At 33.0% G+C, this 27,574-nt stretch overlaps 2 protein-coding genes across 3 annotated transcripts in view; both read left to right on the forward strand.

The window, feature by feature from the left end:
• Nucleotides 1-232: 232 nt before the first annotated feature.
• Nucleotides 233-6,343, forward strand: LOC111424204 (N(4)-(Beta-N-acetylglucosaminyl)-L-asparaginase-like). The gene is made up of 6 exons (XM_023057659.2): nucleotides 233-410; nucleotides 548-701; nucleotides 753-978; nucleotides 1,119-1,318; nucleotides 1,383-1,490; nucleotides 6,021-6,343. The coding sequence occupies exons 1-6, from the start codon at nucleotides 308-310 to the stop codon at nucleotides 6,292-6,294; spliced, it is 1,065 nt and encodes a 354-aa protein (XP_022913427.2). The 5' UTR covers nucleotides 233-307; the 3' UTR covers nucleotides 6,295-6,343.
• Nucleotides 6,344-6,755: 412 nt separating this feature from the next.
• Nucleotides 6,756-27,574, forward strand: part of LOC111424244 (G-protein coupled receptor rickets) — a 121,798-nt gene continuing 100,979 nt past the window's right edge. For both annotated transcript variants that reach the window (XM_023057728.2, XM_023057729.2), the window contains exon 1: nucleotides 6,756-7,089. In XM_023057728.2, the coding sequence (XP_022913496.1) occupies nucleotides 6,830-7,089 (260 nt within the window). In that variant the 5' untranslated portion in view covers nucleotides 6,756-6,829. The remainder of the gene's footprint in view (nucleotides 7,090-27,574) is intronic.

Consider the following 27,574-nt stretch of genomic DNA (forward strand, 5'->3'; position numbering starts at 1 on the left):
GATTTAATATATTATTATATTATTTATATTTTGTAAATTAAATATATTTATTATTTTATTAAAAATTAAAATAAATTATAATTATAGAAACCTGCATGATGTCATGAAGCGCCATCTAAAATTCTAAACTGTTTTATATTTCAAAAAAGAACTAACCTTACCTAATCTAATCTATCCTATTACTTAATAAGATCCATTTATTCAAGATCGTTTGAGATACGCCTGCGTTATAACTACTTTCCTTATTATAGGAAAATTGCATACATCATTCCAGTTTAGTTCACATCAGTCTTTTAAAAGAACTAAAATGTATAGGTTAATAATACTTTTTGGTTTGATCAATGCTACTTTTGCGGCAAAACCAATTGTTGTAGGTACTTGGGTCTTTTCTTTAGGAGGGACACAATCGGGTAAATATTCACATAAAACGATTTATTAGTTATTAGTATTCAATTTAGATTTTATTTAATTTGACGTTTTAAATGTCATTTTGATTTTTGACATTTTTGACAAGTAATTGACATTTAAGTTGATAATTTAAATTTAGCTTGGAATGATTTGAAAAATGGAGCTGACGGTGTCGATTCCTTAGTTAGTGGTTGTTCATATTGCGAACAAGGAAATTGCGGATTAACTGTAGGTTTTGGAGGAAGTCCCGACGAATCTGGGGAAACAACTTTGGATGCTTTGATTTATGATGGGTAAGAATTAAAAAGAACGATAAATAAGGGATTACTAATTGGTTGGTTTAGAAAAACCATGGATGTTGGTGCTGTTGCTGATTTGAGACGTGTTAAAAACGCTGTTGGTGTCGCAAAGCACGTTTTGCAACACACCAAGCATTCTATTTTGGCTGGCGATCAAGCCACTGAATTTGCAAAACAAATGGGATTTACAGAAGAATCATTATCGACGAACGTTTCAACGGATATGTGGGAAACTTGGAGGAATGGAAATTGCCAACCTAATTATTGGAAGGTAAGAGAGATTAAGGATAATATGAGTTAATCCTTAGATAAAAATTATTGAGGGTTTAGATGATTATTTATTGCATTTATTTTTAATCAAGGATTTAAAATTATAGCAATCGTTATCAAATTTGTTTATATACATTATAGAATGTTGATCCCGATCCAACACAATATTGCGGCCCATATACTCCTTTAAATAGAAATAACATTCGTTTTCATAACATAGTATCAGATTCTGAAATCGATATACATTTAACTCATGATACTATAGGAATGGTTGTTATTGACAACGATGATAATATTGTAGCGGGAACTTCAACGAACGGTTTAAGACATAAAATCGCTGGGTATAACAAAAATCTCCTCTTTTAATTTAATTTTAAAACGAATGTATTTTCTTTAATTTCGTAGACGCGTTGGTGATTCTCCCATAGCGGGATCTGGAGCTTATGCAGATAATGAAGTTGGCGGAGCTTGCGCGACAGGAGATGGAGATACTATGTTAAGATTTGTACCGAGGTAGGTATTAATATCTTACAGGATGTGTCTACCTTTAGTTGTCTCAATGTTAGAAGGAAAAATTGCATTTTCATATATTATACAACAAGATAAATTCATCGAAAATACTCGATAATACGAGACGTATTGCCTAATACACCACGAGACCGAAGGTCGAGCGGTGTTTTTTAAGCCAATATGTCGATTTCGTCATTTGCTTTTCTATGCTCTCTAGTTTCTTGAAAATCAAATCGAAGGCAAAAAAAGGATGAATAAAAAGGGATAAACAAAAGCACGGATAATATTGAGACCAGTACTATCGCTAGCAAACAAGCTGGTTACATCTTTTCGTGCAAAATTCATAGTTCCCAATAAATACAGTAAAACAATGAACGCTTTTAGTTCGATTTTATTCAGTGGTTCATAAGTTGTATGTAGGTTGCGATGGCTTGAATTTTATTTTTTCATTTTGAATTTTAGTATGTGCATGTACTACCATAATATCCAGTAAACTGTTTGAAATAAATAAGCTATACAGATAAAATGTTTTAAAAATCAATGTTTTAAGCCTGGACTCCACCAGAACAGTGAAGGGTTGATGGAGTATGTTTTTCTGCTTCATTGTGAGTACTCTCCCTATATACCTTATTACAATTGCATCTTCAGGTGCATTGCATATATTCAAAGCAGAGTTTTGAATTTAATTAATGAATGGTAAAATTGGCAATAAAGATATCACGCGAATTTGTGAAAGATCTTTCTAGAACAAATATTAGACAACCTGGACTACGAAACCAGCAACAGAATTAACTATTCTAGTTGCATCGTTGTGAAAACACTTTTCAACGCTCTATAAATTGTGATCTACCCACTACGTAAATAAAGTAACAACCTACAAATTCATAAATCAACACATCGTCAACACAGGATATTTAGTCTACAATTCCTAACTAATCTTCAGTCTCACTCCTTTTTATTATATTTCCGAGCAACGGGGTGAATGGTACTATTATAGAGCACGCCATCTTACAAAATATCAACCCAATCGCCTTAGATGAATTTTTTTCAGATTAATCTCTAAGATCTTTCTAATAAAGTTAGGTTCTAAACTATCCTGCAGCAAGTTAACCACATCTAAAAGTGCAATTCAAGAAATCTATCCAAGTCACTACCAACATTGACATAATTTCTGCACTAATGTGCACTTATCGCTAAAGACACATACCAACTCCTTCCATCATAACCGTAATAAGACAAAATTGTATCCAATACCAAAAGATTATAAGATATATTTCCATCCCACAAGAAATAAAACTTCTAGGTACCCGCAATTCCGTAGTGCGCGAAATCCGGGAAATTAAAAACTAATGCAAAATTATCCACATAATGACTTTCCCATTTTTTCAATTCTGAAAAAGCTTACCTCTTTACAACTTAACGCTACTATTAATGAATCAGAACTGGGCTCCACTGACAAATATAGCAAACAAAACAGTTCATAGTTAGCCAATTATCCCTTTGTACATGTGGAATGTACAACTAGCGGTAATATACCGTTTCTTCATGCAGGCTAAAATGAAGCTTAATTACAATTTTTGAGAATAAGTTAAATATATTTCAGTAGCACATTTAAACAACGTACACGAAATACAAATTAATGTTACGATTCTGCTACATTCTGCACTTAAATGTTAAGTGTAGCTAGAATAAACGAATATAAATAAGACTGCAACAGAAAAACTTGTATGACATTGCGACGCATGTGTGTCATGAATCATTTGACTAGTTTTATTATTTTTACCATTACTTCGTCAGTCAAAATGATGGACAGTTTTTACCTTACTGGTTTGGAATGTTGTTAGTTTAGTCGATTCTACCGTTTCTTATTTGAACTGAATAGTTTAGATGCATCAAAATGAGTAGGTCTTCTATACAATTAGGATATTGTTGAACCCCAAAAAGAATCGCTACTATTTTTATATAGAATAGAATCCATTAGAGAGTTTGCGTTCCTTCAGAATTTTAATTTTCTACGTATAGTAATTCACTCCGTAAATTGGTTTCTGCTAAGCAGAATATGTATTATTTTTATAAAAAATCTCATATTTATTTGCTCCCTCCACCTTAAACCGGAAATACGAACCCGTCATATGCAAATGCCGTCTTGAGATACGCTCGAATTGTCGTGGGATGCTTTCTCTTATATATTATAAGGAATATTCCTAAAATCAGGAACTCCAACCTTGTACCTGTCGGCACTAAGATGTGCTACGGTTGCACTAAATATCTCGACGATATTAATTTCAAGATATGATGAAAACTAAAAACATTTCATCAAATTTTTACAAGATGCCTAACTTCCAAAGCAGTAGATGTACTGCTACAACAAAGTAATATCACATTCAGAACATTCTGATACGTTGTAAGTTTAGTATGCTGCTAAATATAAGAATTCCTGTCGCAGAAAATCCTGAAAAGATTTGAGCGTCATAAATGGCTTTGATATGTTTCTCAATCCCTAAATCTCATCAGCCTCTCATCGGCTCCAAATAAGTTCCAAAACCTCCTATAAGGCTTCTATTAAATCCATTTGTACCGTCCCTGATTACTTCTATTATCCATTCAATAGTTTCCACTGGTCCTGAATGATTTTCACCAATACAACTTAAACGCACCTAATTCTTCATAACAGCTCTAAATACTTCTCAAAGGTTATTAAAGGAGCCAGTTTTGATCTCCCTGAATGTCTGCCAAACGACTAGAAATTGCTTAAAATATGTCTTAATTATCTAATTTTGTACTGAAATAGTTTTACAACCTTATAATGCCTCTCAAGTACTAACCATTGCTGTTAATGGTTAACATATATATACACTCAGATACAAAAAAAAACGCAACTAGCTAATATTTGGTAAAGTTTGAAACGTGATAACTTTTTTATTTTTCGTTCAATTTTCATGATTTTCAGCAAACTGTAGATAAAAATGTCGAATTTTATGTAAAATATCCAGCCTTTTGTTAAATGCTGGTCATTTAGTCGGTATGCAGGATCTAGGATCCTAATTTGATAACACCCTGTGGAATAATTTAATGTATAAATTGTTTCAAAATATAATTTTTGTTAAGAACCATTCATTCCCTACATTTTGTTTTTTGGTTCATATCTCTAAGTGCATTCGTTCACTTTTTAAGAGCGAAATGAATTTGTCACTAACAATTTACTAAAAAGGTAACATTTTTTCGATATTAATTGTCATTTTTTGGGGTTGCTTGGTTAAAGATTAATTTTGAACATATTTTCAAGTTTTAGGAAACAAGTGAGTGTTGACGGTGAAGCAAAAACTCCTTGTGTGTCAGGTAAAGTACCTTTCCTGTTTACACTATGCTAAAATGTTACTAAGAAATTTTATTTGGAATGAAAAGTTATGACCATATGCAAATTATTAGAATCATCGGCCTATTTTGATAAAAGCCACTGTTTTTTATTTTTGTCAATAGTATTTTATTACGATTTTTTGTTTTGAGATGCAGATTATCCGGGAGAAATAAATAAACCGTTCTTAAAATGTTCACAAAAAATTAACTGTTTATTCGCCCACAAAAGAAAACAGTTAATCAGTTTCATCGTAATTTTTTTTCTTTTTTCTTATAGTGAACACTTTCCGCTGTAAGAAATCTTTTGATTAAACGCTAACTAGTACTTCTTTTAATTCTAGTTTTTGGAAAATTTTCACTAAATAAAACAATAACCATATTTATCCATTTTTCCCCGGTTCCATAACACTATTTAAAAAACAGTTTAAGTTTACTAAATTACAGTTTGACAGATTAACATTGACAGGAAACCAATTTTGTTTTTCCATAGTAGTCTTTGTTAGAAATAAAATTCTTTGCATATGGCCATAGTTTTTCATTCTGAACAAAACTTCTTAGTAATACTTTCACGTACTGTAATCAGAAAAGGTACTTTACCTGCCAGAAAAAGAGTATTTCCTTCACTGCCAAGGCTCACTTGTTTTTTAAAAATTGAAAATATGTTCAAAATTAGTCCTTAATCAAGCAGGGCTAAACCTCAAAAAAAGACAATTAATGTCGAAAAAAATTTACCTTTTATAAGAGTCGTTTCACCCATCCGGGGACAACTATATATATATAAGAAAAAAAAAAAAGAAAAAAAAAAAGATATATATATATACAGGCTGATTCTCAACCTATACGCATAAACTTTGGGATTTATTCCTTTTGACAAATAATGACTAATAGGTGAAAAAAATTGTAGTAAACGTTTTTTAGTTTAGTTCTGTTTTTAGCAAACAGAAAAATATAATAAAATATAATCTATAAACAGAAAAACTTTTGCTGCAATTTTTCCCCTATTAATCATTATTCTCCCCAAATTGATGCGTATAAGTTGAGAATCATCCTGTATATACAATATTATAAAATTCAAAAATATACATATTTGATTTATAACTTTATATACATATTACATTAGTATATCATTTATTGAATTAATGAATGCATGTGTTATTAAATAATTTTTTCTTATAGTTTTTTAGCAGTCGAAGAAATGCGTAACGGGAAAACACCAAAAGAAGCCGCCGACGAAGCCATCGCAAGAATTTCAAAGCATTACCCAAACTTTTCAGGTGCTGTCATTGCTGTCAACAAAAACGGCGAAGTCGGAGCTGCTTGTAACTACATGGTTGAGTTTCCTTACACTGTTATGACAGATGATTACAGCGAACCACAAATATTGACGGTACCGTGCACTAATACTCCTAGAGAGTTTAAGGGAAAATATTGTGCGGGTAATGCTAAATAATGTAACATTGTTATTAAATGTTTTATTACAAATAAAATTTTTAAATCTGTTTAATCGTTGCTGAATCCATAAAATTTTATTGCCATCCCTCAAAATGCTGTGAATGACTGTAATTTCAAAGATCGTGTTGAATTATACATTTTTTAAGGTGTATAATTATGGTTTTAACTCGATTTACTCGAGTAATAAATATTTATGGATATTGCAAAATCTTTTCTCGATTAATATTGGTGAAGAACTTTATCAGAAACTGAGAAAATTGTGTTTGCTTGTGCCACTAAAAGCACTTCGAAAATCGTTTTAAACTTTTTTTATGTTTATAACACTTTTTTTGTTAAATTCTTTTTAGTGTTTGGCGTCGCCGTTGATTTTCGTAGTCTTCACTGTCGTCGTTTTTGATATCGGGTGGAGAGAGCGTGTGTGGAGAGGAAAGAAAATGAGAACCGGTCGCGGCGCTTCGTAGTCGTCAGTAGGCTGGCGAACGCGAACGGGGTGACAGCGAACGACGACGACGCGCAGTGCCCCCGCGTGCAGCATGCTGCGTCTGCCGGTCTTGCTGGCGGCCGTCGTGATGCTTTGGACGCTACCAGCGGCGCCTCCGCCGACCGTTGCGGCACTTTTTGTGCACGCAGCCACACATCATGCCACCGTTTCCGAAGCACCCGCGACTTCCGTATCCTGTCCAATCCTCCGCGACAAGTGTCGGTGTACCGCAGATTTTCTGGAGTTCGAGTGTCGCACCGCCTGTTTTACTGTCGTACCTAGCGACGTTCTTCCAGATATCATAACAAAATTGTAAGTTTTTTTTATATAAGTAGTTTTGAAAACTTGTAGAGACCAATCTAACTTTTTGTTTTAAAACTTGTGTTTTGACGAAAAGTTTTTATATCTTATATTATTTATTTTTGAAAAGTCTTGGTCTTCAAAACCAAGACTTAAATATTTTATCTTAACATTTACTAGTTGTAGGATATTTCTTCATCCCATTTACTTTTTTTATCTAATATTCTTAATATTGGCAAATATTATACAGGATGATTTATTAGCTCACCAACTTTGACATATGATAGCTAATCCAATTACAAAAAAAAAAGTTAATGAACATATTGTCCTATTTCAATAATTTACGAAATTATAACACTTTAAAGTTTTAATTTTTATATCATAATTAACTGCAACATTTTTTTTAAAACACATAAATATTACAAATATTGTTCAAAATAGCCTTCTTCTGCTAGAATACATGCTTCACAACGACGAATTAAAGAGTTCTTCAGCCGAATTAAAATGTCTGGTTGATTTCTTATTTGAGTAGCATCCATTTGTATTCTATTTAATAACTGTTCTCGTGTGTTAATTTCCACTTGATACACAATTTGTTTCATATGACCCCATAAGTAGAAATCCAATGGATTAAGGTCGGGGGATCTAGGTGGCCAAGCAAATGGTCCATTATTACGAATCCACTTGTTTGGAAAATATTGGTTTAACCACTCGATAACTACTCTTCCGCAATGAGGTGGGGCACCATCGTGCTGGTACCACATATTTTGAATTACATTAAGAGGTATGTCTTCAAGTAAATCAAAAAGTGGATTGTTCAAAAAAATCTGTAATCTACAGCGTTCAAACGTCCATCAAGTACATGCAAACCTAATAAATTGTTGTTAAATATTCCACCCCAAACTTTGATGCTGAAACGTTGTTGAAATTTCCTTGGTCTAATCGCATGCAGATTTTGTAATGCCCAGATATGTTCATTATGGTAATTATTTATACCATCTCGTGTACAACATGATTCATCTGTCCAGAGAACATTTGAAATGGGCATGTTGCTTCAATAACCATTCACAAAATGCTAACCGTTGCTGATTATCTCCTGGCTAATTATCAATGACAGCATTAATTACAGCTTCTTCGTCCTCTACATTAACATGCGGTCGAATAGCTTTTGCTGGAGCAGGATTACCTGTTTCTCGAAGTCTTCTGAAAGAATCGCTAAAAACTGAATAATATGGCAAATGACGCTGTGGAAATTTTTCTTGACATTCTCGTACTGATTGTTTGAGCATTTCCTTTGCAAAAACCATACACGAAAATTATATCAGCATACTCTTTAGTGCTATAAGCGTACATTTTGAGTTTCTTCTTGTATGTAATAATTAAATCTTACAGCAAACTGACATATTACAATGACAACTTTGTTCCTGTTGAATGTTTGATTTTACTGACTATTAATAAATTCGTTGCAGAAAACTTTAAAGTGTTATAATTTCGTAAATAATTGAAATAGGACATATGTTCATTAACTTTTTTTTTGGTAATTGGATTAGCTATCATATGTCAAACTTTGATGGTGAGCTAATAAATCATCCCGTATAAAAATTATTAAAATGAATTAAATATTGATGTATTACATCACAGCAAAAAACCATGTAATTTAAAAGCAAATCCATTTAATCAACAGTATTTGAATGGTTACTAGAAGACATTCAGTGCAAGCGTGATTCATCTTATAAATTATTTCAAGGATTTTAAAAATAGAATTGAAAATAAAGTATACATATATTGGAGTTGATCTACAAACTTCAGTAATGAAGAAAAGATGATGAAAGATCTTTCGATTTAGTTGCGAATAATGACGGCAACCGTTTTGTTTAATAAACTCAACAATATATTTCATTTCACAATTATTAGTGCAATATTTATTTTACACGCTGTCAATATGTTTTATAAGTGCCATTCTCAATTTTTGCAATCTCTGATTAATCCATTATAGAAACCAAATGTTGAACTCCGAAGTTAACATTTACCTTATTTAGTTATTAGATACAGACTTAAATGTGAATTGAACTGCTGGTTATAGTTAACTCAAAACTTGTCGCTTTGACTGCACTAACTATAATACAAATGTAGTTGTGGTAACTATTTGGTACACTTCCACAACATTAACTATTACTGATAGTAGCGGAAGTAATAAATTAAAAAAAATTAAAAAGTAGTAAATAAAAAGTTGAAGATTTCTTATAATTGCAATAAGTTATAAAATTGATTTAGACAAAATGAACTCAAATTTTTAAATTGAAAGTTCTATAACTTTTTAATAACTAACGATAGACCTAAAAAGTTCCCGGGTCTTCCATTTAAAATTCTAAAGTTACTTAACATTTTCTACAACTTTTCTTTCGAGGAAAAAGTTGTGTATCTCGACTTCTTGATGCCATTAATGTGTTTTGTCGCTTTCGTTAGATACGCTGCACAACTTGATATTCCTAAATGTGGTTATGTTATAAACTCATTGGTCATACTACAGAATGTAGTTTTTATGTGATCAACCTTGTTCTTTTAAAACAAACATGATTCTCAATATAACTTACATTCAAAATTGTGTAATGGTTCACTTAATATATTTGGACATAGTTGTTTGAAGGACCAATAAGATTTATTGTATCCCGATAGATCGGTATCAGATTTTATCTAAAGAACCTAATAAATGTGAGTATGTTGTTCAAATTATGATGAAGATATTTACATGTTCATAACTGTTTTTGCGATTATTGTATCAAATCTGGAAACTAATTTGTGATTTTGTAAAGTTTACGTATACTGAGTTTTGCAAATCTTTCAAATGCAATAAAAAGTCAAAATATTACCATATTGGCAATAGTTGCTATGGTGCAGATTATTGTAAAACGAGTGCTAGATGTCTTATAGGCTTACCTTCAGTCTTGCAGATCCTTCAACTTTCTTTTCTAGACTGCCAAGATTACGCTATAGAAAGGTTTTACATGGTCTGATGTATATGTATTAAACTCAATGATATATGACTCTTATTGCGGATTATATGATCACCAGTTTAATATAAGCTCCTTCTTCGAACCAGAACGAATACTTTTGCAATACCGAATAACAATCAGAATAACAAAAAATGTCTTTCTCCAGGCATATAATGTTATTGTTTTCTCATTTATTTTTAGTATGACACCATGCATGCATATCCTCATCTGCACACAACCAACTTGTAAATATTTCTGGTACAGTGTAATTCCGTTAGTTTGTATGAAGGCGTTCCTGGGGTATACTTATAGGAGAGTATCAAAGTGGACCAAATATTTTTTCCATGCCAGATCTTGCAGAAGCATCCAGAGCACTACATCGACACATTCCATATGATCATCGACTTCAAGTTCACTTATCACAACATCATACGATCTTATCTATAGGATCTCGATGCAGTTTCAACATCCTAAGAAATCTGGCAGCCTGGTAAAAATCGAATTGAGGACGTTCTTCATTCCAGATGCTGCATAAAAGCATAAAATATCATCTCAGAGAATATAGGAGTAAGTAACATAGGTACTAGGGGCACCAGATTCTGCCGCAGATGGTAGGAACTTATACAGCACTAATACAGCACAGGTAACGGTTACATCTTACATTTAAATTAAACAAAAAGCAAGCTTATGCCAGTAACTACCTCGATGCGTATCATTTATGACCTCGGAGAGAATCTTGCAATTAGCACTAACGAAAGAATTTTGACGTGGTGCGAGGGTTTATGTATCATGATTTCAACGTGAACTTGAAGAACAATTGTAGTATAGAAGTAAGAAGTCTTGTCGCGTTGGGCAACAAGTGTATAATGCGTTGCGTAAACAACTCCCCGCTGGTAACAAGAAAGATAATGTTAATAATTCAGAAATCTTATAGTACTTATGGTTATATACGGTGTGGAGACATGGACAATTAGCAGGCGCGACGCCAACCTCATCTTCTAGATATAAATCCTTCGCACGATTTTCAAAGAACCGTGTAAGAACAGAACATGATGACGCAGTTATAATTTTGAATTATACCAACTATTGGGAAAACACGACGAACCAGATTTTATGACTAGAATTAAGATCATGCGATTGCAACGGGTGCGCCATGTGGAACCAGCACAAGATGTGTATGTGCCGAAGAGAATCATAAACTCAGGTGGAAGAACGAGATAATAGAGGACGCGGTCCAGGTTGAATTTAGAGGCTGGGATAGAGCTGCATGAAATAAGGATGAATGGAGAAGGAAACTTTGAGAAGCCAGGATTTTCACAGATCATATTATCATACTAAATTCGACAAAAGCTTTCCAATCCAATGTGTTGTGCCTTATATTTAGGAACATACAGTTCGCTATCTTGAAATAAAAGATCTGTGATCAGTAGTCCGCAAACTTTATGATCAATTTGGTTTGAAGTGCCCAGTTTTCCTCATCATCTATAGTAGCAAAAAACGAAAAGAATGCCCATCCCAAACGATTCTTACCACGTACAGAGTATGTTCCCTAAATCTAGAATCTTGTGAAAATTTCGAAGTTGTATGTAATGTATGTATAACTATTATTTAATTAATGTAACTGATAATAACGGAATAATCTATAAGAAAAGGGTCAAAGTTTAATTATGAGTAAATCACACTTTTTTTGCTCTTTCTGTTTTATCCCTACAGCCCTTTATAGGAGTTCACATGACTTCGAATCTTCGGAATTCTTAATCCCGTCCAGCCACCACAGTTTAGATCTTCTTCGCATTCGGTGTCGCAGCACTTTTCATCAAAATCTTTCTTCTCGCTCCGCTTTCTTGCATGTGAACTACGTGTTCAGCCTATCTTAGTTTCACTGGCTTTTTGAATCGAATTACTTAGTTCCTAATCTATGCCCCTATGCTTTAAAGTATGCTATAATAAGACCCTATTCCTCTTTATTGATTTTTTCCTTATTTCCTTTCATACACTAAATAGCAGCTAATCTCAATCGCGTCTAATGCTATGAGATATTTTATTTTTAATTGGTTTAGGCGTAGACCTATCAGACCCTTTAGTTGATCCGTAAATCTAAAACACACAAATTATCATTTTTTGCGACCTTGCGACGACATCTACGTCGTCAACATAGTAGCTATAAACAACAAGGCATCTTCCGGTGGTGGTTCGTCATATATCCTTAAATTTTCCAGTAGCACATACGATTAGGAGAACAATCTCCAACTCGATGTTAATAATATGCTTTAAAGTTAGACAAAAGTTAAACTGCATTAATTGCTTGACCACAACGCAAAACGTGTTTACTAAATCTGTTTATAGGTTCCGCTTTGAAAGCTTTTAATGACTGCAGTAAATGTTTCAGATTTAAGTTGATTTGGTATTAATTGTAACCCATGAAAGTACCTTAGATTGCATTGATTTTAAAGATATGTCTAAAAAAGCTTTACCTCATTGATTCAACACGCTTCGTTATCATGACAAAAACAGACATAAAATTTATAATTTGAAGCGTTTGCTTTCCACTTGAGTAATTACTTGAATAATGGGTGGATGAATTTACAGGTTCTTTAATAGGATCCTCTCTGCCATTTCGAGTCTCCGCACCGGATGATAATTTTTTCTTTGTCAAATTCTGACTCCTTTTATTTTGATACATCAACAGTTTCCATAAAAAAATCAGGAATAAATTCTTAAGGAACATTTAAATTACAGTTCTTAAAGCGCAGTTCAACGATAATTAGAGTCGTACATTAATGAATATGAAAATAAACAGAAATTGTGTATATTTGAAATATATCAAATGAGTTCTTGTCATTGTGAAATATCGATTGAAAATGTAAAAAGAACAAAAATAATAAAAGAACAACAAACTACTTAGGATAACGTGGAACGCAAAGCACGTCGTTCTGGCTGAAGTATCGAAGATTCCATTCCTCCCCCGACATTCAATATACGTGTTTTCCCTACCAAACTTTTATTAAGAATTTTCCATGCAAGTGCAAAGTTGAGGTTGAAAATCTTTTATTTTTTGATCGGAGAATTTCTTTTATAAACACTACAACCTATATTTTTTGTTAATACTGTTATGCTTAAACGATTTTAATGATTAATTATTATCGGATATAGACTCATATACACCCTATATTTACGTTACCCACTTCCTTTTTAAAACATATGTTGTAGGAGAAATGAGAGATTAATTAAAATGTTTATCAAAACCGAGTCACAAAGAGATAAATATTATCGAATTTTTCAATCGTCTCGAGGAAGTAACTCGGTCCGCTAATATTTACTTTTTCTATATAAACGATCATCCTAAATGTATGGGAGGATAGGTTGAGAGTAATAATATATTGACTGATAACAGTTCTTGCTGTTATATGACGTAAATTGGCTGGGGACCTTGACAAGAAGCTTTTTGTTATAAATAGATTTGAAGAAAACAAAAATTTGTAAAACATAATTTTTGAATCCATAATTAATAGAGACGTTAAAATCGTAAATGCAAAACTGTATAAATACATTATCTCTAAATCTGTTTGTTTTACGAGATGTTTATTTAAAGGTTAGGTGCGGTGTATAGGTCATTACTGCCAAGCTTGAAATTATAGGGACATAACATAACTGACGTAGTTATATCAAATAAAAGAAATTTATAAATATCTTTGAGTTCTGACGGTTTAAAAGGAGTTTTTGAGATTTAAGACTCATTTATTAAAATTAGAAATAAAATGGTGCTAAAAGCGCTAATTACAATCTTAATAGCTTCATCTAAAAAATTAATTAAAAACTGCTCTCTTCGGAAGCTCATCTTTCTGTTTACAACGGCAATTTAACCCGACGATTTACATGTTTATTGGACGATTTTTGTCGTAAATCCACCAGATTTACAATTCAAATAGTTTGTCAACGTCGTCGCCGAGGTGCGAAGCTGCAGGTTGCCGCCTACCGACTACGACAACTTGGAGAAATGAAATAAAAAAAAGGTCCTGTGAAAATGCACGCGCCAAACTTACCGTTCGTACATAATTTTTTTTAAAACTGTTTTTCTTTCGCGTTTGCTTATTAATCGGGCGAGTTGTGCTGACCATAAATTTTATCCAACGACGGTTTTTACGAGTACCGGACAAATAAGTACGCGTATTTCTTCGGAGAGTATGCAAATTCGATTATATGTATTTGAGTCGACACGGAAATTGGTCTCAACCAAATTTTGTATCAACAGATAAGAGGCGTGAAATATTTAATACAATCAAAAAAATATTGAAAATGATAAATTTTATGTTCCAAGTTTCAATTAAAAAAAAAATATTTTTTTAAATTATGCAACTTTAATACAAATTATTCTTAAATATCATAACCAAAAAAAGCGAAGTAACAAAGAACTGGATAAATGAGTCTCCATAAATACGACAACCTCTTGTGCCATTTACAGAGAGGGGATTTAAAAGCACTACTAAGTATTGACATCAATCACAAGCACTTCGAAAACGGGTCGTCTTCAAGAATGAAAAATGTGTGGCGTTCGAGACCGAAACGTCTTGAAATATGAACTAGAACGATGCGCATTTATCGAATAAATTCGCTTTAAAGGGAGTCCCGTTTTGGATTGTTAAAGGGAAGAAATATCGTTAAGATATGCAAAAGAAGATTCTTGGCAATTACCGAAACCTGCACGCGATATCGTCCTCCTTTCGATTTTTTTACACAGAATATATCGACGACATTTAGGACCTCCTGCAGGTCTTCACGTACACGAGAACCGGAGATTTTAATTGCCTATTATCCTTCGGCTCGAGAGACAATTGCGCAGGAAACAATTTAAAATTGAGGCATTGGCTCTTTTATGTAACTGCTCCTGGCTTTTCTCGTCCCTTTCACGCACTTTCAGAAACGAGAAACCGCACGAATAAAAAAACAACTCGTCGCTTTTTCGCACAAATTTATTACCGTGCCTGTTACAGAGCTTTTGTGTTGAAGTTTTTTGTATAACGATCCCCTATGGACTGTATACGTATTTATAAATTGAATTATAGAATTTTTTATTAACGATTAAACTGAAGTTTTAGTAAAAAGATACAATTTTTTACTTTTACACAAAAAAAATCACCTGTAGTTTGATCATAATTTATTCAAGATTTATCGTTATAAATTCCACATAATACAGTGGAATGATTTATTTAAAGTGAAATAATAAGCGGAGCCATCGCATGTGGAAGAAGCAAGTTTAACAGGATGTGGAGGCAACACAACTTTGTCTCTCAAAGTATATCATACTACATTCTACATGAGATTTTTGTTTCTTATTTGACAAGAATTCTAACTGGTTTTGGGTGATAAAAATTGGCGCATTTTTTCGGCAGACTTACAAATCTGGAAGAAAGAGACCAGATTAATTCATATTAATAATTGTGGTTCTGCCCATAAGCCTGTGATCACTAAGTCTAATCGAGCTGCTTCGTTAATGTTTTGTAAACAGTCGACAGTGAATCGTAGATCAGTCCAGATAGCAGTGCCTGACTTTAAAGTTGGAAGAACGCCCTCTGGCAGAATACATTCTGTCAGCTATAATGTTTGGCGGTGGTTTGGTATGGATTGAGAGTCTTGGTTTCAAAACTTGTGCAAAGCATGCCAAGAATAATTGATGTTAAAATTGCTGCGAGGCTTTATCAAGTACTGAGTATGAATCAAATTTGTATCTCTTTTCTATTACATGTGTCCAAACACTTATTGGTTATTTTATATTCGTTCTGCATCAAATTCAGATTCATGAAATTATAATTGGATAGGGTAGTTTCCAACATAACAGATCCAAATCAATTAAATTATTATTTTCTGAAAGTCTAGAATCTAGTAACATGAAGCTCTTTTAGTTTTAATATGGCTTCTAAGATGCCCTGCACACCCGTATTCTTAGATTCGCTGTATCAAATTCGGGAGGAGGGAATTTTCATCCTTTTTAATTATTGTAAAGTCATGATTCAAGAACCAGAAATAGCCGCTTTCTCAGCTTCATGCTCATACGAAAAATGGGTACTGTAGATACGAAGGAAATGTATTAGAGGACCCAACCCAACCCAACCCAACCCAACCCACCTAAAATATTGAAAGCAATCGCTACGTGCAGCAGTTGATAGACATGGAATGTATTAGAAGTCCTGTCCACTGTATTTGGAGCAGCGTCAGAGTGCTGCAGGTTTTGATTCTTATGAAAATAAATTCTAGGCTTATTATTAAAGATCATATAAACTAAAAAATTACCCCACAGAAAAAAACGGCAAATCCAGGACTGTCGATAGTCAAGGGTGTATATTGGAAGGTTTACTTGAGTTGTCTAGAGTAGTCCCTTAGTGATAATAATAGCAATACTTATTGACACAATCCACATACTTTACATATTTAACATTAAAAAAAATCAAACATGAATATATAAAAAAAAAGAAAAAAAACAAACAAACAAAAAAGAATTTTACAAAAGCAATATATATTACAATAGATAGAACGGGGTTGCAACCAAATGGACTGCGTTTGGTTCATATAACATAGTCACCATCCACTCCTCCACGCAGCCTGGAAAAAAAAGACGAAAAAACTTCTCTCAAACAATATAGATAGATAACAATATAGATAGATTAAGCTAAATACCTCAAACAGCTTTTGACCAGAACCACCAACTTGAACACATCGAAGATTACCACACCTAACGAACCCACCCTCACCTCAGCTCAGATAAATATTTTATGACGGCCTTTTTAAATTCATATCTCGACTTAAAACAAAAGCAACCACTAAGATCAATGAAATACTTTGCAACATTGTATGAAAATGATTTCTTAAATAGTCGAGTCCTATGCCTTGGAATTGCGACCTGACCCCAGAATCGAGTACCGAGATTGTGAATATCAGTAAGTTATACAACAGTACAGGTAAGGAGTCGCTAAGTCACCACATTATGAAAAAACAAAGCAGTATGCAAAAACTTCTCTTCCACATATTTAGCCAATTGGCGGCCTCTAACATATGAAAACATGCTGACGACGAAGTGTGGATATTATTATTGCTACCGGGCTAAGGGGAGTGGCCCCTCTCGTCATGATAGGCCTATTGTAACTTAAGCCCTCCAAAGGTTTAGGGCAAATTTAGCTCTTTGATTAGTATTGCGTCAAGGCCTTGTTCCTTTATATCAGTAGGTGTCAGCCAAACCTTTCCGAAAACAATGTTTTTGTGGCCTGGAACTCACCATAGGGTAACTTCATAATCCCTAGTGAGTTTTCTCAGGTTGCCGGTACATCCTTTGACCAGTGCGGATTCACAGGTGTAGGCCCGAATTGCCTTTAGAGCGGCTCGACTGTCCGTAAAGATGTTTATCGAAGCCCCTTTCTGCTCCTTTTCAAGGTTCAAAACGGTGCAGAAATTTATGGCAACTATTTCAGCCTGAAAAATGGTTGTATCTGAGCTTAAGGGTATCTTAATGCGGCTTTTTGATCCGCTGATGCTCATATCTGCTCCGCATCCAACTGTCTTCAGGCATCGGTGTACCAGGCTAGGGCTCCTCTTTTGAGTTGAAGCTCACCCTTCGTCTATTCTTCTCTGTTTCTAAACATGACCTTATACGGCTGGTCGAAATTATATTCTGTCGGTTAATTTTAATCAAGTGATTTAGACATGGACTTTGAGATGTTCTCTAAAGTTACCCTGCATCAGCTTGAGTGAAGAGCATGTCTTCAGTGATAAAGCATTCAAAGCTGCATCCTTTTGTCTATATAAATGAAGTAGTGTGGGATCGAATAGGCGTTCAAGAGTATCCGTCGGATTGGATTGTAGGTGAGCGGGGATCATATTAAAGGGCCTATCCAAATGATCTAGGATGGTTTCAAGATTCTGCAATTTGAGATTATTGAAAAAATACATTCTGCGTTTACTATCAATAATCACACATATTTTATAAATCCTCTGCTTCTATTACAAATCTGGGATATCAATAAGCTGGAAATGTACTAGATAGTAGTTAAATTATCTTGAGGAAATAAATTCTCTGCCTCTATGCCAAATATGCAGAAGTATTGGTGCCTACCTGAAGTATTATATTTAGCATTTTAGCAATTTTTTTCAATTAGTATGTTGAGTGTTTATTTGGTCAACTTTAATTTTACGAATCTGTATCTTATGTTGATTCGAATATGAATCTAATCTAATCTTCAGCCACATCGTTGAACTGATTGATTTTTAATCTAAGTTTTTTGGAGTATTAACTGCTGTATATTACTTCTGTTTAGAATTAAGATTACTTTTACAATGTTGGATGGTGTTCCTTTTTGAATTAGTACTTTCAGAATGTCTTCTAGGCGTACTCTATTGAAGGCCTTCGTCATATCAAGTAGATTTAAAGGAATTTGTTAAATTCTCTTGATTTTTCTTTTGGCTTTTTAATAATAAATGGAGAAAATAGTCCGTTGTTGAACTATTTTTTCCAAAAACCTCGTTTTAAAGTCGGCATTTTCAATCTGCGCTTCTAAACTTCCCTTTCAGAACGATTGTACATAATGTTCTTGTGCCTATTCCTTTATTAATGTTTTTGTGCCAATTTTCTGGTATTATGAACTCAAGATATGAATAAAATCAACTATTTTCCATTGAGATCTCCGTATTTTAAAACCTCGTTTGGTATATGGAGTATATTTTCCATTTCTGCTCCTTTTCTATGCCATCACAAGTATATGAACATACTAATTTGTATTATATTTTTCGCAAACTTGCTTTTGAGTCAAATCGTCTGGTATTGGTGCACAATTTCCAGAGAAATGATTGATAGGTACTTTTAAACAGGAATTCTCTTCCCATTTAAAGTCTGATCAGAAAATTCGTCTCTTTCATCTTCTCTAAAAAGGAAATTGCAATAAAATAATGTTACACTTAATTAATTGTATAATACCAATTTAATAACGGTACTACAACCTGTTTCTAATATTTATGTAAATTTTGCTAATTTTGTCACTTTTTATCACTTATATTGATGCTGTTTTCCACCCAACCTCTATTATTCGATGTAGCAAAGATCAAGTATCTTCGTTTTATTTATGTTTGTATTTTATAACAAATTTAGACAAGAATATTTATTCTTTTCGGTGATTTCTAGTGAAATTTCAGTATTTACTTGAACGTTTTGCCATTTCGGTAATTATTTGCTCCTTCTTCGTTCAGTATTAGTTATTATATTTTGCTGCTTTATTACTTCTCCTTGAGTGTAGTGTATTGGAAAGGTGTTTGATACCAAATTGCAAAATTTTGAACCGATCTCGATTTAAAGAAACATTGTGGCTTAGTACATAAATAAAATATATTAAAATATGTGATGTCGTCAAGATTGGATTTTAACTTATACGTTAAAACATTTTTTCTTGAATTTTAATTGGGAGTTGAACACAGAGAAAAAAATGGCTATTCATAAAAAGCATGATTTTTTTAAATTAAAAATTGGCTCATTTGTAATTTATGGCAATTGAATTGTCCTCAGATATAATTGACGTTTTTGAAAATATTTTTCTTTAATAAAATGTAAGATTACAAAAATTTCAACCTATTTATTTTATTTCTTTTTTTGTGGACGATATCCGCTTGTGAACCGTAATTACTACTCAAGATTTCGTTAACGGAGTTTGCCGTGCGCTTATAAAAACCGATTGCTCACCAATTTCGTTGACCTAGATGCACGAGAGCAGCTCAGATTGACCTTCTACAAGACATACTACACGTTCACGCAGATATACGCCGATCTTAGGGCGATTGCACACTTGGTATAAAATACTTCTTACACGGAAACCGCCCTCTCCCGAAATATGTAAAATTTATTATTCCTGTGTAACGCTTACGGAAGCAACGAGACCATAAATTTTCAAGTTATGCAAGTTTATGCATTAAGTTGTGACCTTAAAGTGTCGGTTGATAACTTTGAAAAGGTTTTTAAACTTTTTGAGAGAAATACTTCTTCTTTTATAAGTGGTTAATTTCTTATTTAATTACTATATAAGATTAAATTTATTAAACATTTTTTCGTAATTCTAATAAAAACATCTAATTTTCACATATTTTTTCAATTTTTTTATTAAAAGAAACAAAGTGGTCCCAAAACGTGGCGATGATATAAATTGCGTGCAAAGAGAAAGGTCGAGCACGCGTTTGTGGGCTTTCTTTTCTGCCCGTTTCGGAGGATTCGCATTGAAGTCGTTTTTTCCAAAGAAGGTCAATACCTCGGATTGAACACCTTTAAACGTTCTAGCATTGTAACTCCCCAACCTTGCCTTTGATGTCTTTCGATCCAACTGTTTAACCTCGTATTTACTCGGATTTGCATTGATTTGTACTAAGTTCTAATCGCGACTAGAATTATAAATTAAATGGAATTGTTTTTAAAAGACCGTTTTAATAAAGATCTTTTAATTTTTGATTGGCTGTTATGTATCAATGAGAGTTTGGAAAGTATACTTTACAAGACGCACGTCAAACCGGTGTAGAATAATAAATTTATGGTATCGAGAGAGAAAGAGAGGTTGAATTTGCTGTCTAAAAGGCGCTTCTAATCAACGTGGGGAACGTTTGGAGCAGTTGCCTCCGGCGCGAAATTAATCACGTTACCATTTCTGTTCATTGCTCGAAATTAATGTGTTGAAATATTAGTAGCGCGGACGAGAGAACTTCTACGAGTAAGTAAAGAACGCGTCTATTTGTAAACCGTTTGTAGGAACCGCAAATAATTGTCTTTTAACAAGACATCTGCTATTTTAGTGACGGTCAATTTCAATTTATTAATGATCTAAAAGTTAGATATTCGTTCTTGAATTAAATTAAGCTTAAATGAATTTTTTTAAGCATAAAACTTAAATCATAACCTCATTTAAGAACAAAATATATTGCTTACATCAAAATAACGAGTATATCCTTGTCATTCCAACAATTCCAAAGAGCTTACTTACGTAAAATCCAATTTATAATAGTCCACTCACCCAAATACAAATCTGTTCCATTTTCTCGCTAACAAATCCAAGAAATGCATTATTTAGATTTAAACTTCGTTTCAAATGGAACTTGGTTTTAATGTATACCTTAACATAAATACATTTTATATTCGATTTAATTAAAAAAAAAGGATTTTTGTTTTGGACCTCGTTTTGTTTCACTTTGTATTAAATTTGTATCAACTTTATTTTGTCAACGGGAAATTGAAGAATATGTACTAAAATTTAAGTTAAAAATGAAAGCGGGAAGTTTTGTTTTGTATTGAAATGGACGATTTATTGGTAAGAAATCTTACAAATCTGTGCAAACATGTTATAAACTCATTAGGTAACTCTGACTTAATAGAAACCGATGTAGAAAGTGATATAACTACTTCAATTTAATGTTTATTGGACAACGTACAAAAAAGAAGAAGCAAGAATTATGGACGAAGAATAATTAATTTTTTTACAAATTACTTGTTACCGATTTCCATATAGTTTTCTATTACAATTAATGTCTGTAGTAATTTTGGATTAAAATCACTTTCCTTCCCTACTATGTAATAATTCATGTCAATAATCATATTGTGTCACACACGCATATCCATTATTATCTGAAAACAGACCAATACATTTCAGTTACCTAATCGTCTATATCACGTCTATGTTAGAAATTAATGACGATTTTCAATTATCAGTGTGTCATGACTTATATTGTTTATTCGTGTTTTAATTTTTTCTTGGATTTTTGCTTTGTTTTTTATGAATATGGGTTAAAGTTAAAAATAATTCTATAAATCATTAAACAAACTTCTTATGTTTTGACAAAACTTAATTTTTTCAATTGCCAAAACCAGATCATTATTAAGGACAACTTCAGATATTGGTAAAGATTGATAAAATTGGTACAAATCTTAACAAAGCTCTTTAAATCTTGCTTTATGTCAAAACATTAAGTAAAATTTTGTATTTTGTCTAAATTGATTATCTTTTAGGATCAGTTAACTCATATTTCAGAAACGGTTCTTGAACATTTGCATGTTGTTTGACAATTTCAAATGAACTTCTCTAGCTGATTAGAAGCCTAGATTGACATTTTAGATCATCCTCTTCATTTTAAAATTTCCAAATTACCTCGACGTAAAAATTCAATTACTTTTATTTATAATTGTACAGGTATCACGATTTGAGAATTTTATTGTTCAAGTGAAATCCGTCGATTACTGAAAAATCATGGCTATGATGAACCTGCAAGTCTTATAAGTCTTTCACAAACAGTATCTAAAGGTTGTTGATTGGCAACTTGTATTAACACCAATGATAGTATCTGAAAGGCCGTAGATTTTGCAATTTTTGATAGTATTAACATCAATGAGAGCATCTGAAAGCCTTAGATTCTGCAACATCAGCTGTAAATGTTTATACGTTAATCCCAAAACTCAATCTGTGAATATTTTTCCTCAACTTCATTCGGAGTTTCGGTTGCGTAAGCAATCTGTCTTTTTATTTTCTTGTTAATTTAATTGGAGAATCATCCAAACTGATGATCGTTTGATGCTGTAACGTTTCCCAAATGAACTGAATATCACTTTTTAGCAATTAGTGAATCGCAAAGCAAGTTACAACTAGTTACGTAATTTATCATTCCCAATTATTTCATTCCTTTGAAATAACAAATATAGATATAGTTTTGGTCTACCTCAACTTAATGCCCCGAAGTCACATGACCCAAAAGTTTCAAACTTTGAACTTCAATCTGACTTTTAGATTCATTTACTGCGGTTTCCTTTGATTCAATCTTTGAAACCTCTCTTAATATCTCATGTTTCTCCATTGTAAGTGCAAAAACCAAAATATCGATGTCTCTAACTATCTGTTTTATGCAAATTAAGTAAATAAAATCTAGTAAATTTAAATTTCGCGAAAGGAGTTATAAAAATTGTTAAGTCTTCGCAACCTGCACCCAATTTAAATTTAGTTGATTAAATTTTGATTTAGAAAAATATTTGGATGCTGCTAAATTGGACAACATTTTCTCCAGTTCTGATACCAGATAATGAGCTGTACTATTATTTTAGGACGCAGTTTAGGGAAATTGTAATATAAAATCCCATATTTCTTGGAAATCACCTCTATAGGAGCTACCCATTCCGTTGAGTCTCTAGTTTCATTCATTTTTGTAAATCAATTTCTAATTTAGACAATTTCGGTATGGTTTCTTATGAGTTTTATTATTTTTACTTGTATTAGCAGTGCAGTAGTCACCTAAAAACTACTATGACGCGATTTCATAGCTGAAATTAACATAAAATATATTTTTTATTTTTATATACCGATTAATCTTCTCTTTGATTGCGTTATTAGTAGTGGAGAAAATTTTTTCTAAAACAGCAACATTTTTAGGCACGCCTGATCTTTATAATGCTCTGGGGTAAAACAAATCAACGAATCTGGTCTGGTTATGCCCAGGCTGGTTATTATATGGCTAAAACCGTTATCGAATAACCAGAAGTATTACTCCCCGTTTCTCAAATCATCATTAACAACTCTTGGAATATCTTAGATTCTCAGATCTACTACCCTAGACTATCTTAGATCCCCAGATTTTAATTCTTTCGCCAATTAATTATGTATCTAGTGCATATCTCAGGCATAGATGTCGACTGAAACTAATCATCTGATTAAATTGCCTTCCCTTACTACAAGTTCGTGTCTGATTACAGTCTACGATTTAGACTCTAGCGTTTAATGTAAACAAAGTGTAATCCGATGAATATAAATATCATTATATTCTCCAAGAAACTTGAATCTAAAACCTCACACACAACACATAGTTCAACTCGAAATGACAGCATAACATTATTTCCTATCTTATTTTTGTTTCAAAATAATCGACATCAAAGTTTTCTTTTGGTGAAATACTTAAACTTTAAATAATGGTACCATTCATGTAAAATATTGCTTTTTCGCAACTTACTAAAATTATGTTTACCAAACAATGTTTACTATTCCACTTTTATTTAATGCTACTGTTAGGGTAACACTAGTGCAGTGCGTAATAAATATGGGCAACGCTTTCCCAATAGCCGCTTACCATATCGAGTATTTTCAAAAACATGTCAACGCCTTCGGGAGTGTGGTATAAAGGTGTGTGAAAGGCACTCTCAATACTGAAGTTTATTACTCATACCATCCTAATACTATGGAATACGTTATACCAATACTTGGAATACGTTGACAATCGCAACGAAATGAATTTCGTGTTGGATTTTAGACAAAGTGAAGGATGATCCCGGATTTCTCTGTCAAGTAATATAGTACATAATCTTCATATAAATTCTGTTGGCAAAATAAGACGTGTTTCCTAGATTTTTGTTAAACGTTTTGAGTGGTATTTTCATACCACGTTTCTATCAATAGAAATATAATCTGACAGCTTAAAATCCGCAGATTAATAATTTTTGTAAAAACTGACCGGAAATGATATTATTTATCCATTCCGTTGTTGTTTTTTGAAATTGGATTTTCAATTTTGCTGCCTACTTTTAAAAGTTAGATTTAAATCTACTCTATAGAGTGATTAGTTTCAAAATAGTGATACCCTGGTTATTTTATTAATTTCCTTAAGATTATCAGCAAGAATCATTGATTTGGCAAACTTAATACCAATTGCAATTCTATTGCTGAGGAGAGGGTTATAGTCTTCGCAATCGTCTTCATTACTGTGGAATGAATAAACATATGATTTCTTATTGCTCTGTAGAACGTATACTCAAATCATTTTTAATAATCATTTTCACAATGATCGAATATATACGACCACTGTCTTCAATAATATAATTAATAGACTCTAAAAAAGACATAAGTGCAAACTGAATCAATTTGGGGAGAACATTTTACATCTTAGTGTCTAAACAATCAGCGATGATGTATCGTGTTTTTAAGTACAAGAGTTCATCAAATGAAAAGCATATAAAAAGCATTTATGAAAATTCCTCTCAAATTGACACTTGATCAGTGAAGCGTTTAATCTTAATTGCTATGGAACATTTATCATTTTCTACAGACTCAAATACTTTGATATTTAGATGTCCAAATCATCCACAAACTGCTGGCATTGTTATCAATTTTGGTATAGTTGCATCTGGCAGTGCAAGTAGTTTTCTCCTTACCATCACCGGTTTTTAATTTTATTCACAGGATTGTGATTTTATATCGTTGAAGTGATTTCTACTGCTACTTCAACGACTTCTCGTCCAGATTTATACTTCTATTGGTACCACACGTTAAACAATATTTTCTTTCAAAGATTCTTAAAATACAACATCTTTCTTGCTTTTGTCAAAAAAACGGTCTCCATATATTTCAAAGAGTGTAGATAACATTTTCTTTGATCTGTTCCATCAGCTCGTACATTGGACTCCATTGCATTCGTCATTGTACTTTTCGTGAAAGCGCCAATTTTTTTGGCATTTGCCAAAAAATGCCATGTTTTTTCTGTTTTGTGCTCCATGGATTTTCATACAATTTTCTTACAGTATCGGTGGTATCGTGTATTATATACGACGATATTCGACGTCTAAATGTGGCAAATCACACCCCATCCATAATCATCATCTCGATATCGAGTTTCTTTGCGAACCGATGTTCTGGTTCCCTATTTTATGTCATGAAGTTTGTATACAATAACAATTGCGGTCTCGGTATGACTTTTTAGTTCTGGAATATCCTGTCCACATAGAAACCTATCAATTCTCAAAGCAAATTTATGGGCTGTTGATTTAATTAGTTGAAGCCAAATCCGAGACAAAATCTTACTATTATCTATGATTGTTTATAATTTCAATTATGCATAGTTTCGCGAATCACTTGCCCTCGCATAACCCGATCACTCATCACAAAACCAAACCTCGAAATCAGCGGATTTAGATAATACACGACTCTGTATGAAAAACTGCATTTGAATAACTGAGAATTATGATTTTGAATACTGAGAAGGTTGCGGCTACGGATGTTAACCTCCGATAAAATCTGATAAAAATAAATAGTACTATGGAGGTGGCGATGTTGTTCCATGGGCAAGTATTGATGATTGAGTCGGATCACCTCTTCTGATACCATATATTAAACGGAAACAACAGTTCTGCATTTTCTGGATTCTATAACAATCACTCGCTCTTAGGAACCAGTCAAAAACTACATCGGTAAAATTTAAATTGCTGAGCACCAGCAACTTGCACAGTATTCTTCTGCAATCTCATTCTTCTCCAAAACATATCTATTATGGTATACATGTCTCAAAGCATTGAACGCCTTGTTTAAGAGGCAAGAGGTATTATGTTCAAACCGAATATGTGGAGGCCTAGATTACGCACATAAGTAGCTAAGTGAATCGCCGTGCCACCAATTTCAATTCTGATATTATTTTTTGCAATTTCCCGAGCAGCTCTAGGACCAAACGCAACACCCTGGCATTTCATCGTATTCAATTTCAAGTGTAATAGACCAGAATAGCTTGCAATACAGGAAAGCACCATTTTAAATGTTTCCTCGGCATTCACGATGTTTGATGGATGAAAAGATAGGTATACTTGGGTATCGTCAGCGTATGGAACGGCGATAAAATTGCCTCTTGAGGAACTCCACAGTGTATATCTCCTGCCTGGAATTGTACACCTTCGAGCATCACACACTGGGTTCTTCCCGTAATATACGATCTGAACAGCTCAAGTGCCTGGCCATCAACACTATAAACATAATAAATTTGCGATTAAAACTTCATAACATACTATGTCAAATGCTCTGCTGTAGTCTAATAAAACCAACACAGTGACATTGCTATTGTCCATCTCTTTGATGATGTCATCAACAACAGCAGTTAGCGCAGTAGCACAACCGTGAAATGGTCTAAATCCCGATTGCTTCACGGAAACCACCGATACTGATGAAATATAGCGACGCAACTGGCTGTCTAAAAGCTTTTCAAAGACTTTACTTAGACAGGGCAGTATACTGATCGGTCGTAAATCGTTAAGAGTCTCAACTATTTTTTTCTTTGCTAACGGTTTTACTAGCGAATGTTTTCATACGTCTGGAAAGGTACCATATTTAATACAACTATTAAATATGTGGGCTATATACTCAACGGATCAAAACAGTACTTCCAAAGAGTGAGTTCCAAACCATCAGATCCTATCGCTTCACTAGTTAGAGAAGTGAAAGCTGACAAAACATGTTCTTTATATTGTTCCTTTTTCTACTGTTTTTTTGTTGCTGCATTTCCATAGTCTAAAAATATTCACAAATGAAAAATTCTGACATTATGGCATACTATACTGAGACTATACTTAGTAAACCTCGAATTTACTTAGTTTTGTTTTAGAATTCATCTTCTATCAAATACAACCTAACTTAATATAACATTTTTCAAGTAAATTATTCTTGTATCAAAACAAATGTAATTGACTTATTTATTCATAATTA

This window comes from Onthophagus taurus, chromosome 11, assembly GCF_036711975.1.
Source record: "Onthophagus taurus isolate NC chromosome 11, IU_Otau_3.0, whole genome shotgun sequence".
NCBI classification, from domain to species: Eukaryota; Metazoa; Arthropoda; class Insecta; order Coleoptera; family Scarabaeidae; genus Onthophagus; species Onthophagus taurus.

Coding starts and splice junctions, on each gene's coding strand:
- LOC111424204 (XM_023057659.2), top strand. CDS start 308: ATGTATAGGTTAATAATACTTTTTGGTTTGATCAATGCTACTTTTGCG. Junction 979..1,118: donor GCCAACCTAATTATTGGAAG/GTAAGAGAGATT, acceptor TATACATTATAG/AATGTTGATCCCGATCCAAC. Junction 1,491..6,020: donor ATGTTAAGATTTGTACCGAG/GTAGGTATTAAT, acceptor TTTTTCTTATAG/TTTTTTAGCAGTCGAAGAAA.